Here is a 13937-nt window from a genome sequence, read left to right on the forward strand (position 1 = left end):
CTCCCTGACAAAATTGCCTGTGAGATGGGTATATATGCTGACAACACGACAGGAAAACAAATGAACACATATCTAAAGAAATGGCAGAAACACTAGAGGATGACCTTCGATCTCTAGTGGAATCGGGACAAAATTGATGGTCACATTCAATGCTGTCAAGACTAAACTTGTTTCCTTCAATAATTACAAGAAACCTTCTCTACCACCAATAGCAAGGACAAAAGACGCTTTATCTGAAAGTACATCTTTTAAATTCCTCGGCCTAACATTCACAGGAAACATGAGTTGGAACAATTACATTGAGAGTATCACCAGGACTGCTGCAAAGAAGGTGGGCTCTCTCTACCGTGCTAGAAAGATACTAACGCCCGAAAGTATCCTATACCTCTATAAGGCCACCATTCGCCCATGTATGGAATATTGTTGTCATATTTGGGCTGGTGCATCTGCCACTAGTCTCTCTCTCTTTTTTACACAGTGATCACCACTTATCAAGGCCCTGAAGCCACTCAGGGATAAGGGTTATTGCAAGTACATTACGTTAGTGTGGAGATTTGATGAAGTGTTTACTTAAGGGGGCGGTTCATTAGGAATTTGTTAACGTTGGACTTGAAGACATCCAAGTTGTAGTCAGGTGGGAAGCAGGCAGACGGAACAGAGTTCCACAGGCGTGCAGACAAGGTTCAAAAGAGAGTCGCCAATCTAGTAGGACATGAACTGTCATCTAAACTTCAGCCTCTGTCCCATCGAGAAGTGTTTCATCTCTCTGCCTGTTCTACAAGTACTTTAATGGTGAATGCTCTGACGAACTGCAAGCAATTGTGCCCCCTCGATGTAAATACCCCCAACAAACCCGAAAAGCAGCTAAATCCCACCCCTTCACAGTAGAGATCCCTAGATGTAAAAGAACCTTCTACTGCAGTAGTTTCTTCCCCAGAACAGCTAGACTTTGGAATTCCCGTCCGGGTCCCTGCTTCCCCGACTGTACTGACATGCAGAAGTTCAAGTGCAACATAAACCGACATCTTGCTGCCCAACTCCCTACACAGTACCCCTGATGCCTATGTCCCTGATAGTAGCCCCCTACAACAAAGTGGCAATGTGCTTTGTTTAGAGTGAAAATGTAATAAAAAAAAATAAATAAATAAATGAAAATGTTTAACTATAGTTGCTATTTTTCCCGATTACCGTAAAAAGACATGGTAAGTGTACATATATTTTCTCAAAAATAAAAACGTACTACAGATGACAAATGTGTAGTTTAGTGACATAAATTATTTGACAGACAAAAAATTATAAAAACTATTTTCATATAAAACACATTATTAAACCCAAAGGCTGAAATAAAATCAGAAAAAAATTAATTTTTATTATTTTTTCAACATTTTTGTTAGATCAAATGTACGACAATCGAGGCCGCCATATTGTTTTTAAAATTTGGTCTTTCTAAGGTTTGACAGATTGGCCTTTTTAAGGCCAATTTTGGCCTTTTTTATGCTCTTGGAACTGTTTTGGCCACAATTTTTGTAATAAAAGAGCATAAAAAGGGCCAAATTTGACCTTTAAAAGGCCAATCTGTCAAACGTTTGAAAGGCCAAATTTTTAAAACAATATGGTGGCTTCGATTGTTGTCTAATAAAAAATGTTGAAAAAAATAAAAAAAAAAGGAATTTTTTTTCTGGTTTTGTTTCAGCCTTTGGGTCTAATAATGTGTTGTATATAAAAATAAATAGTTCTTATAATTTTTTGTCTGTCAAATAATTTACACCGCTTACATTTGCCCTATAGATTTTAGTTTTGCTGATTGTTTAAAATTAATAAATATTTATTATTTTATCATTACTACCAGCAGTGGATGATTTTGTTTGAAACAAAATCAAATAAAAAAAAAAGGTAAGTAAAGGAATCGTTTTTGGCATTGGAAAATAGACACACATTTTTCCGATACTACTGATTCTGATTAACTGTCCCAATACTATTATATAAAAAGAACTTGGTGTATGTGTTAGTTTGTTCTCTATGGACTCCGAAATGATTGTTAGAACACATTGTTGATACTAACAGATCAATAGGTCAACAGGTCAACTACTTATTTGAACTGGTGAATCTCTGTCCTGTTTGAGAGATCTTGAGAAAATGCAGAAACGTATTTGTAATTTGATTGGTCCTATCTTTTTATCTTCTCTGCTTCTCATCTCTTACAGGCATCATGTTGCTAGTCACAGTCTTTTCTATAAATACTATTATGGCCTGTTTTCTCCAAAATTGTCTGATCTATTCTCTGTTTCTTTTGTTCCAATTCGTTTGACTGGTATTCTTCATCAATTTGCTGTTCAGATATCTCGCAATACATCTAACTGTTCCAGTAGCTTCTTTCCAAGAACTGCAGGCTTGTGGAACTCTCTTCTTCCTGACTGTTTTACTATAGCTTTGGTCTTTTTCAAAATAATTCCAGTTAGCCGAATGGTAAAAGTGTTTGCTAATGGGCTGAGAGGCCAAGGTTTAATCCTTGATTAAGTCACACCAAAAACTTAAATGATACTTAGTGCCACCTCGCTGAACATTCGGCATTATAAGTTGTTGATTATTTCAGCATATGTACACATTTCAATCATGTTTTTCTTTAAGTTTACAAGCATAATACTAAATAGATTTTAACTTGGAATTGTTCTTCATATACTGATATTTAAAAAAAACTTTTACAGTAAAAACAAAAAAATGAAACCGATGAGTTCATACGTAAACTGTATTTTCCTACGATAAAAGTTATCCTTGGTCCATATTTACTTACCTCCCCATTGGCTTCCCTTCCTAAAATAACCAAACATTGATGTCATCATTTATCCATTTATTTATTGCGGCCATTATCCTCATTTTGTAGTTGTTGTTTCATGACGTTTCGGGCAACTATTCCTCGGACCTTCCTCAGGTGGTTAATCACGGCAGGATAGGAATGCTGAATCTCCTAACTACATCCTCAGCAATTACTGCTTTCCATAGTTGTCGTCTCACCATGTTTTGGCCAACTAATCCTCTGGCCAGCTTTGAGTAGGATTGAAACCGCTATCTTCAGACAATGTTCACCTCAGAGGAATAGTTGGCCGAAATGTCGTGAAACAACATCTAGATGATGAGGATGATAGTCCGCAATAAATAAATGATACAAATTACTCATCTCATTAATGACTTCCAATTAATTGAATAATTGATGTTATTGTTTTTCCCCCCTGTTAAAAAACTCAATCATGTTCTGCAAAATCAAGAACAAAAATAATTTTCCTCTACAAAATAATCAAACCAAACACCATGAATAAATATTTGGAGACTTAAACAACTTGAAGAATAAACACGTTTACTAAAATTATCGTATTTGGCATTAAGTAACACGAAAAGGGTTGATATGCCAGAAAACGAGACAACCAAACAAACTTACCTCATTATGAATTTAGAGTTAGACACAAGGTCAGTTTTTAGTGTGGAGAAAATCCAGCTCCCTAAAAAGGAGCAATCTGAATTTGGACAAAAATAAGAATTGCCCCAGTCTAAAGAATCCTTCCTTCACTGACTGAGGACAGAAAAGATGAAGCTCAGCATTACTACAACTTGATCCTAACTAAAAAGCTAAGGAAGTATAAAATGCTGTTGGATCACTTTCTGCCAAAAGATTAGTAGCCATAAAAATTGATAAAGATCTTTTTAAAATTTACTTTTACCTTAAAACCTTTTTTCTCTTGTCGCTCGTTTAAACGCTTGACTTTACTCACAGATTTGTTTTCCAACTTGGAAAAAAAATTAATTTAAAAAAAAAATTCATCTATTTCTCTTTTTCATTTATTCCTGCTTATTGCTTTGAAGGTTACCAAGTGGTTGGATTATTTATGAAGAATTGGGACATTGCTGATGAAAATGGGACGTGTTCTGTCGACTTAGATCTTGAAGATGCTCACTTTGTGTGCAAACGACTTGGAATTCAGTTTTATACTGTTGACTTTGTTAAGAAATATTGGAATAATGTTTTCAGGTAAGACTTTTTGCCATTTGCGTGAAGGTACAATGTTTTTGGTTTTCAATTTTGAAGAGTGCAAAGTAGGGGCAGACAAATGCAATTTCAGGATCGAATCAAAAATCAAAAAGATTTCTTTTTTGTAACAAAGTCAGAATTCTGAAATTTTTGAATGTGTGTTTTTTTTTTGTTTTTTTTTTATTGTTGGGAAAGATTTTTTAAATAAACACAAGAAACTTGTAACAACGCAAAATATTTTTAACAAAAATAAAGATTTTTAAATTTTTTCATACAACATAAGTATAAAGTTACGAAAACTGAAAGATGGTGGGATCCTTCTACCGCTCCAGAAGATATCTCACTACTGATGCAATTCTCTATCTATATAAAAGCCAAGTACATCCAAGGATGGAATACTGTTGCCATATCTGGGCAGGAGCTGCTAAAAACAGCCTATCCTACCTTGACAGAGTACAAAATAGACTTCGTGGCTTAGTGTGGGATGCCCTTTTCTCTACCCTGCAACCTCTCTCCCACAGAAGAGACGTTGCGAGCCTATCCTTGTTTTATCGTTATTTCCATGGCAGGTGCTCGTCTGAACTCCAATCTCTGGTCCCCCCTCGCTAATCTTTCACGAAAAACACCCATCTAGCTGAATCCACTGTGAAAAATTTCCCCCACTCTTTATCTGTGCCTAAATCAAAACGTGGATTCCATGAACAAAGCTTCTTTCTTAGAACTGCACGCCTGTGGAACTCTGTTCCGTCTGCCTGCTTCCCACCGGACTACAACTTGGATGTCTTCAAGTCCAATGTTAACAAATTCCTAATGAACCGCCCCCTTAAGTAAACACTTCATCAAATCTCCACACTAATGTAATGTACTTACAATAACCCTTATCCCTGAGTGGCTTCCGGGCCTTGATAAGTGGTGATCACTGTGTAAAAAAAACAAAAAAACTCTATTTTGTGTTGTTTTTTATATTTATTTTAAAAAAGCTTTCTCAACAAAAAAAACACACACACACATTCTAAAATCTCAGAATTCTGGCTTTGTTAGAAACAAGAATCTTTTCGATTTTCGATTCGGTCCTGAAATTACATTTGTCCGCTCTTGCTATGCACTCTCCAAATGTTCCAATTGAAAAGCAAAAAAGTTGTACCTTCGCACTGATTAGCTGAGGCTACTGTGTCGGATATATAATTGAGTCAAAAGAATGTAAAGAATATGCTGTTGTCACAGCCCTAGTTATAACCGCGAACTGGAACTTACCCACCAACGTAGGCAACATTCTACAAAGCTTTACTGTACTTTTCTTTCTCCTTCCTTTTGATCACAAATTATGCTGAACTCTTCTCACAGTTTGCAATGACTACCATTAAGCTTTTTACGCCTATATGCCACTGTCGCATATACATTCAACTATAGTTGGTACACATCATTTTTATGAAAATTACTCCAGACAAGGCATGAAGCCACTGTTGTATAGCCGGGTGTGTGTGTTTTTTTTTGTTGTTGGGAAAGAACAGTGAGAGGGGGGGGGGGAGAGGGGGGAGAGAGACATACCTTTTACAGTCTGTGGTTCTCATAACATACATTTAGAGAGGAGGGTTATCAATTCTTATGACACAGGAGGGGACAATCATTACTTAGATGGAGAGGGGGACACATTTCTTACATGGGTTATACACAAAGTTCATTATAAAGATGAGTGGACACAATGTTCATATAAAGGATGTTTCACATTACATTTAATTGTTGAAGAATGACACAACACGAAGACGCAGTTACAAAATACGATGTGTTATTTTATTACATTCGGCCGGTTGCAATTATGATGACATCCAGGAATTCAAAAGTCGACTACATGATTAAAACTTTCTAACCCTTCGCTTCCAAAGGGGGACTCTCTTCTGACAAATGTCAGCTCCGTCTTCCGTCTGTCTAACTCTAGCTCCTATATTGAGAATTAATTTCTGCCATGACATCATATGCATGTCTAACGTGCTGGACCTCGTGGAGAACTCACGTGGCCTAAACATACTTTGTTTGGCACGTTTCAAAACCATTTTTGCAGACAATGAATTTTCTCTAACCTATTTTTTGACCTAACTTATTTTTCAACATATTTAAATTTGCTATTGTTCTTTATTCTAACTGACCTTATTTTAATTCCGTTGTCATAAAAAGAATTGACTAATTAAATTCCTTTTCAAACAACATATCTAAACTATTTTATGTGAAAACTGAACAATCCGAAAATTCCATTTCTGACCGTATTCCTGAACCTTGGTTCGAATCTCGGTCTATCCTATCTCATTTTTACTTACAAGAAAAGGCAGATGTAAGAAGAAGAAGAAGAAGAAGAACATAGATTCCATGAACAAAGCTTCTTTCTTAGTGGAACTCTCTGCCGCTTGCCTGTTTCCCACTCTCATTTTTACTTATTTAATGTTTTTCTTTAAAGAAAAGGCAGACCTTTTCTTTAAACACCACTTAATGTAAGAAGAAGAATTAAATCTGTTGCCAAGGCTGCTGGAAAAATGGTGGGATCCTTCTATCGATCCAGTAGATATCTCACTGCTGATGCCATTCTCTATCTATATAAGAGCCAGTACGTCCAAGGATGAAGTACTGTTGCCACATTTGGGCAGGAGCTGCTAGAAAGGACTTATCCTGCGTTGATAGAGTTTAAAATAGACTTCGTAGCCTAGAAGGAATGTCCTTTTCTCTTGCCTGCAACCTCTTTCTCACAGAAGAGATGTTGCGAATTTGTCTCTGCTTTATCGTTATTTTCATGGCAAGTGCTCAGCTGAGCTCCATTCTATGGTCCCTCTCGCCAAACTTTTTCAAAGAAACACCCGTCTAGCAGAAAACACTATCACTAATTTCCCTCACTCTTTATCTGTGCCTAAATCTACATGTAGATTCCATGAGCAAAGCTTCTTTCTTAGAACTGCACGCTAGTGGAACTCTCTGCCGCTTGCCTGTTTCCCACCTGACTACAACTTGGACGTCTTCAAGTCAAACATAAGCAAATTCCTGACAAACCGCCCCCTTAAGTAACACACTCTATCAAAACCCCCAATACTAATGATTACTACAATACTATCTCATTGATTACTGTACACGCAATAACCCTTATCCCTGAGTGGCCTTCAGGCCTTGATCCCCATGTAAAAATAAAAAAAATGCTAAAAAATACCAGTTCAAGGTAACAAATTTGCTAATGATAAGTGTTAGATGGAATAGATTCTGACCTAGAAAGCAGCAATTATTCCCTCTTTGTCAGAAACATTGCTCATGGAATGTGAGGACTAAAGGACAAAATAAAGGAAGTGATTTTGCTATCGACTGGTCCACCCACATATCATATTCACTGCAGTCAAAGTTAGCAACACTTGTACTTGACTGGTCCCTACCCATTGTAAAACATTTGCAACAAATACTTGTCTAGCTGAAACAACTGTCAACAATTTTCCTCACTCTCTGTCTGTGTCTAAAACTAATATCCTAGAGTGGCCTCTTGTTGTATAGTTATTTTTTTTTTTAGAACTACCCATCTGTAGAACACAATATTGCAAGGCTGCTTCCCATGGTTGTTTCAAGTCTAATGTAAATAAGTTCTTGTTGATCCGTCTTTATATCATTAAACTCTACCCAAGTTCCACCGTTACTGATCATCACGGTGTTGTCTCACAATTTAACTAACAATCATTAACACTTATCCTAGAGTGGCTTCTGAGCCGTGATAAGGGATGACACTCCAGTAAAAAATAAAAATAAAAAACTACAATTAGGTTAAAAATCAGTCAGCTTTCTTTACTTTTTCTTTCTAATATACTAGTGGGTGTACTTGGCATTGTCTGGGTGTGGAGAGGTTTTATAGTAAGGGTATTGAGCAACACAATCCTAAAACAATGTTTCAAACAAAACAACAAAAAAAATAAAACCAACCCCCGAAAAAAATTGAAAATAGCAGTGAGTACCCGTGCGAGCAAAAAAAAAAAAAAAATATATATATATATATATATATATATATATATATATATATATATATATATATAGTAAGCAGATAGGTAGGCTCGAACCTGTAACATTAAGAGGAAAAGGAAGTAAAAAAAAAAAGCGAACTGTTTAGTCGTTGCACCCACCGTAATATATAATGTCACCGCCGTTCAAATTAAGCTTAATCATTGCAAGATGTATGATGAAGGATGATTAGTAGTTTTGTTTGTTTTTATTCCTCTAGCTGAAACAACTGTCAACAATTTTCTTCAATCTCTATTCGTGCCTAAAACTAAACAAAAATTACATGAACAAAGTTTTTTTTTTTTAGAACTACCCATCTGTAGAACACAATATTGCAAGGCTGCTTCCCATGGTTGTTTCAAGTCTAATGTAAATAAGTTTTTGTTGATCCGTCTTTATATCATTAAACTCTACCCAAGTTCCACCGTTACTGATCATCATGGTGTTGTCTCACCATCTAACTAACCCTAATCCTAACCCTTATCTTACTGGGCCTTGATAAGCGGTGACCCCCCCTCCGCAAGTAAAAGAATAAAACATTTATTATCACAAAGATTTCATCCCAGAATATTTTCCTACTTTTTTTTTTCAAATTTCTAAGTGAATTTTGTTTACATAATGGTTGTGTTTCTATCGCATTTTCTAGAATTTTCTTTGAGATTTAAATCTGGAGAATTATTGTCATAATTATAACTATTTATATCATTGTTTTGACTCTCGAGTATATATCCGACACAATTAGACACAGTTAATCGTCCAAGAACCACATCACTCTATATAAAAGCATATAATATATCAATAGATACACAATCGAGAGTCAAAACAATGAAAAGAATATGCTGTTGTCCTAGCCCTACTTTTGACATACAAGGGGCGTTCAATAAGTAATTCCCCCAATCCACTTCCAGTTGTCTGATCTAGCAGAAATGTTACATGTGCAATGATTTATACCTCTATGGATCATGTAGCAAATTACATCTCTGAATTAATCGTAGGTTCTGATTCACAGATGTTTGAATCGAGTCAGGTGTGAAATGGAACTTGTTGAGTGTTGCACAGCGATCCGTTTTTTTGTTTTTTTCTTGTAACTGAAATGACACACATCACAAGAAATTTTTGATGAAATGAAAGAAATATATGCTAATCTTAGATAAAAGGAATTTGGAAATTGTGCATATACACTAATTTCAGGTTAGCAGAGAACAAAGAAAATACCATGCTGAACTTGTACACATATATTGACCTCTGATGGAATAAAGAAGGAATTTGTCAATAAAGGCAAGAAGTTTGACAAATAAAGAGAGTAAAAGGCAGAGAGAGACACATGATTGTTACGTCGTTAGCTAGTCAATCCCAACTTCACCTTTCACCGCTTTTATCTGATATGTCTGACGACCATTGACAGGAAAAATAATCCATCCATAGCCCTTGAGCCCCTGGAGGGGCAGAGGCCATCTACAATTTTTTGTAGATGTTTTTTGTAGAGAGGAGTTCTTTTTACAGGGTGAGGGTGCTGGCCCCATGCCCAACCTTCCTAGAAGGTACATACAGCGTCTAGCCTTCCCAAATGGTCAACCATCTGGTACTGGCCAGGCTCAACGTTGCTTAACTTTGGTGATCTGGCGAGAACCGGTGTGTCAATGTGATTGTGCCGTACATAGGAAAAATAATAATGAAATAAAAACAATTTTGTTATGAAACTGTCTCTGTGTTTGATTGTTAAATGGCTGGAACAACCTAGAGTGTATATATTTATTTAATAGCATGCATCTCTATATAAGTGTAACAAACATGATTATATATACGTGAGCGATAAACAGATACAGCGTTACAGATAGAACAGACTATACAGCATCATGAATTCAAACATGACCGGAAATCTGTGGAAACAGTTTCCATGCCATCTTGGAATATTGATGCGTGACTATTTGTCAAATATCTCTGACCCACTTCCAGTTGTCTGATCTGGCTGAGATTGTGCATGTGCAATGATTTATATCTCTATGAGTTATGTGGAAAATTACAGCTCTGAACTACAGATTTATAAATGCTTGAACAGAGTCAGATATGAGACACAGCATGTTGAGTGTCGCGCAGTGATTCTGGGTTTTGTATTTGAAAGGATGGAGACTTTTGATGAAATGAAAGAAATATATGATAACGATGCCCTGTCATATGATCTTGTAAAACGCTTGCATCATGAATTCAAACATGGCTGGAAATCTGTGGAAACATCTTCTATATCTGATCACCCTCACGTTTCTACCATTGATGAGGCATCTGTCAGTCAACTTAAGGCTGCCAATTTGGAAGATTGATGCGTGACCATTCGTCAAATAGACCATGAGGTCAAGATTAGTACAGGGTCTGTGGAAAATGTCATCCATGATTATTTGCGTTTGTGTGAGAAGTTGTCAGCCAAATGGATTTCCAAATTGATGACACTTTTTAGAATCGGGCACGCGTTGAGTGCTTGAGGATGAATTTGGAGATGTGCCAAGATGATCAAAGTTTTTCAGAAGACTGATTATACTCGATGAATACATTGGAAGAACTTGGACTCGCCATTTTTGAAGAAAACAAGAGTGCAACCCTCCACTGGTAAGGTCATGTTCAAAGTCTTCCCGAACCAGGATGGGATAGTGAAAGATTTCCTCACAAAAAATACCATGATTACAGGAGTCTATTATGCTTCACGTTTGCAGAAATTAAGAGAAGCTTTCAAAATCAGAAAAGGTATCCTCCTTTTGCAAAACAACAACCTCAGGGGTCCATCCTGAGCCCAACTCTTTTCCTGATCTACATCAATGATCTCCCCAAACACATACTTAAATCATTTGTTGACATCTATGCTGATGACACGACCATCTATGGCAACACATCAAAGGCCATAAATGACAAAGTTCTCTCTAATTATCTCTCCTCTGATCTCGAGCACGTGGTACAGTGGGGGAAGAGGTGGCTGGTTACTTTTAATGCATCTAAAACCAAGTTCCTATCTTTACATAATCAACGCCCTGATCCCCATCTGGCATTAATTGAAATGGATTAAATTGGGGAAGCTCCATGTTTTGATAAGCTTCTGGGCTTGACCTTTACTCCTGACCTGACCTCAAGTCAGTTGCCAAGGTCGCTGGAAAAATGGTAAGATCCTTCTACCGTTTCAGAAGATATCTCACTGGTGATGCAATTCTCTATCTATACAAAAGCCAAGTACATCCAAGGATGGAGTACTGCTGCCACATCTGGGCAGGAGCTGCTAAAAACAGCCCATCCTGCCTTGACAGAGTACAAAATAGCCTTCATGGCTTAGTGGGGGATGCCCTTTTCTCTACCCTGCAACGTCTCTTCCACAGGAGAGATGTTGCAAGCCTGTCTTTGTGTAGTATTGGGAATCCCAGCTTAAATGCTATCTAGGTAGTTTGTAGAAATAGTAAGTTATGTAGGTATATTTTTGATTCCCATCAGAGAGTTTATTGGGGTCGCAGAAGGTTAGATTTGACATTCGTCAAACTCAAATCACCTTTTGTCAACCAAGTTAGATGCACCGGAAATTAGGGATAACGGGAATTGTGGTCGTAGGTTTCCGGTTGGCGACCACATGTGAGAGTGGTTTTGGCCTGCAGATGGAACAGACAGGAGATTAGGGTCTCTCCGCAGCAACCAGGGTTCATGATAGGCTTGCCTTTAATAAAAGAATCAAAGCTTCAAATCCATCTCGTGTTATCGATGCATCTGGAGCAGTAAGTACCACTCTCCATGAGATGGCAACCCAGCAACAAGAAGATATCATCCGCTGGACAAGGCAAGCAGGTATGTACACATTATATATTTGCGCATACAAGGCAAGAAACTGTAAGGATAGAACGCACACACACACACACACCATATATGTAAGAACATATATGTAAGAACACACAGACTTTAAAAGTACCCTTAATCGTAAAAAGATAATAACAAGAAAACAGAAAGAGAATAACAGCAGGAACGCTCAATGATAATACGTAATAAATAGGACACAAAAGACCATCTTTAATATTTGCTTTATCTTTACTTCCATGGCAAGTGCTCATCTGAGCTCCACTCTCTGGTCCCTCTCACCAATCTTTCACGATAAACGCCCGTCTAGCTGAAACCACTGTCAAAAATTTTCCCCACTTTTTATCTGTGCCAAAACCAAACGTAGATTCCATGAACAAAACTTTTTTCTTAGAAGTGCACACTTGTGGAACTCTGTTCCGTTTGCCTATTTCCCATCTGACTACAACCTGGATATCTTCAAGTCCAACATAAACAAATTCCTGATAAATCGCCCCCTTAAGTAAGACACTTTATCAAATCTCCAATACCAATATACTGTACACGCAATAACCCTGACCTCCGAGTGGCTTCCGGGCCTTGATAAGTGGTGACTATCTTGTAAAAAAAAAAAAAGAAAAAACTTTTCCAGTCCACAACGTGCAGGAACACAGGCATGTAGCTATGAAATCTCTCCCATCGGCCTTACACTTTTAACCTTGCACCCTCTGATTTCCATCCTTTCTCAGCCATAAAAGTTGTTTTTGAAAGGGAAAGTATTTCCCAGATAATAACGGCTTGATTTTCAAATTCACGTTGTGATTGGAGAAACAACCTGGTGTGTTCTACAAAAACAGTCTTCAGAACTGCATTAAAGATGGGAGAAGTACATAGCTCTGGTTGGTTCTTATGTAGAGAAAGACTAATAACTGTACCAAGTTTCGTTACTCTACTGCTGTGAGAAGTGGGTTAGGGGCATTATTTATTGAACGTCCCTCATATCAACTTTTTTAGGTTATTCAATTCTAAAATCTATATGATTTAACCTGCGTTTAATTAATAAATGATTATCAAAGTTTTTAATAATTCTCAATGTTTTTGTTTTAAAGAGTTGTTAAAAAATATGACATGACTTTGGTTGCAGGCAGACATCGATCAAATGAGATTTTTTAATTTTTTTTTTTTTTCTATAGTTCCTTTCTGCAGGATTACCAAAGAGGCTTGACGCCAAACCCAGACATTTTGTGTAACAAATACATAAAATTTAACGCCTTTCTTAAATATGCCATCAGCAAGCACGGTGCCGATGCCATAGCAACTGGTCACTATGCCCAAACTTCTTTGAATGATGCTGTTTTTCATCATTCATCCTCATCACCTGCTGAAGGTTAGTTGAGACAACATTTATTTATTGCAATTTTCTTTTTACTAAAGTTTCATAGAAAAAAAAATGCATTGCTAGGACTCTCATCTCATGTGCCCACCCCCATATAAAATGGATACTCCCTACTCTTCAATATGTTAATTTTCTTTTTAATTATTAAATGACAGAATTTTCCAGTTTTAATAAAGTTTTCAATATTTATTCAATAAATTGTAAACTTTCTCAGGTTCAGTTCTTGTCAAAACTAATACTAAGAATGTAATTAAATTTTTTTTTTTCCAATCATGGCTGATGAAACGAGAACAGTCGATTAAATAAACGGTTCAGTTAAAAATTTTGCTTTGATCTTCTGAAGAGAGAGTAGATTGTATGTGGTCCCTTTTTTATCAACTTCTATCACATGCTCAGCTTGTCTGTCATCACAACTGCTGCTGCTGTAGTCATCTGAAAGTACTATCACCGCTGTTGCGTTCATCTGTAATCGCAACTGCTGCTGTTACTACTGCTATTGTGGTTGTCTGCTGCTGTTGCGGTCGTCTGTAATCGCTACGGCTGCTGTTGCGGTCGTCTGTAATCGCTACGGCTGCTGTTGCGGTCGTCTGTAATCGCTATGGCTGCTGTTGCGGTCGTCTTTAATCGCTACGGCTGCTGTTGCGGTCGTCTGTAATCGCTATGGCTGCTGTTGCGGTCGTCTGTAATTGCTACGGCTGCTGTTGCGGT

At 37.2% G+C, this 13937-nt stretch overlaps 1 protein-coding gene across 4 annotated transcripts in view; it reads left to right on the forward strand.

The window, feature by feature from the left end:
- LOC145240006 (mitochondrial tRNA-specific 2-thiouridylase 1-like) overlaps positions 1-13937 on the forward strand; it is a 194623-nt gene that overhangs the window by 163345 nt on the left and 17341 nt on the right. For all 4 annotated transcript variants that reach the window (XM_080103601.1, XM_080103600.1, XM_080103602.1 and 1 more), the window contains 2 exons: positions 3856-4021; positions 13027-13220. In XM_080103601.1, coding sequence (XP_079959727.1) covers positions 3879-4021; positions 13027-13220 — 337 coding nt within the window. In that variant the 5' untranslated portion in view covers positions 3856-3878. The remainder of the gene's footprint in view (positions 1-3855; positions 4022-13026; positions 13221-13937) is intronic.

The sequence above is a fragment of the Euprymna scolopes genome, chromosome 19 (assembly GCF_053919585.1).
Source record: "Euprymna scolopes isolate OS-2025 chromosome 19, ASM5391958v1, whole genome shotgun sequence".
NCBI lineage: Eukaryota > Metazoa > Mollusca > Cephalopoda > Sepiida > Sepiolidae > Euprymna > Euprymna scolopes.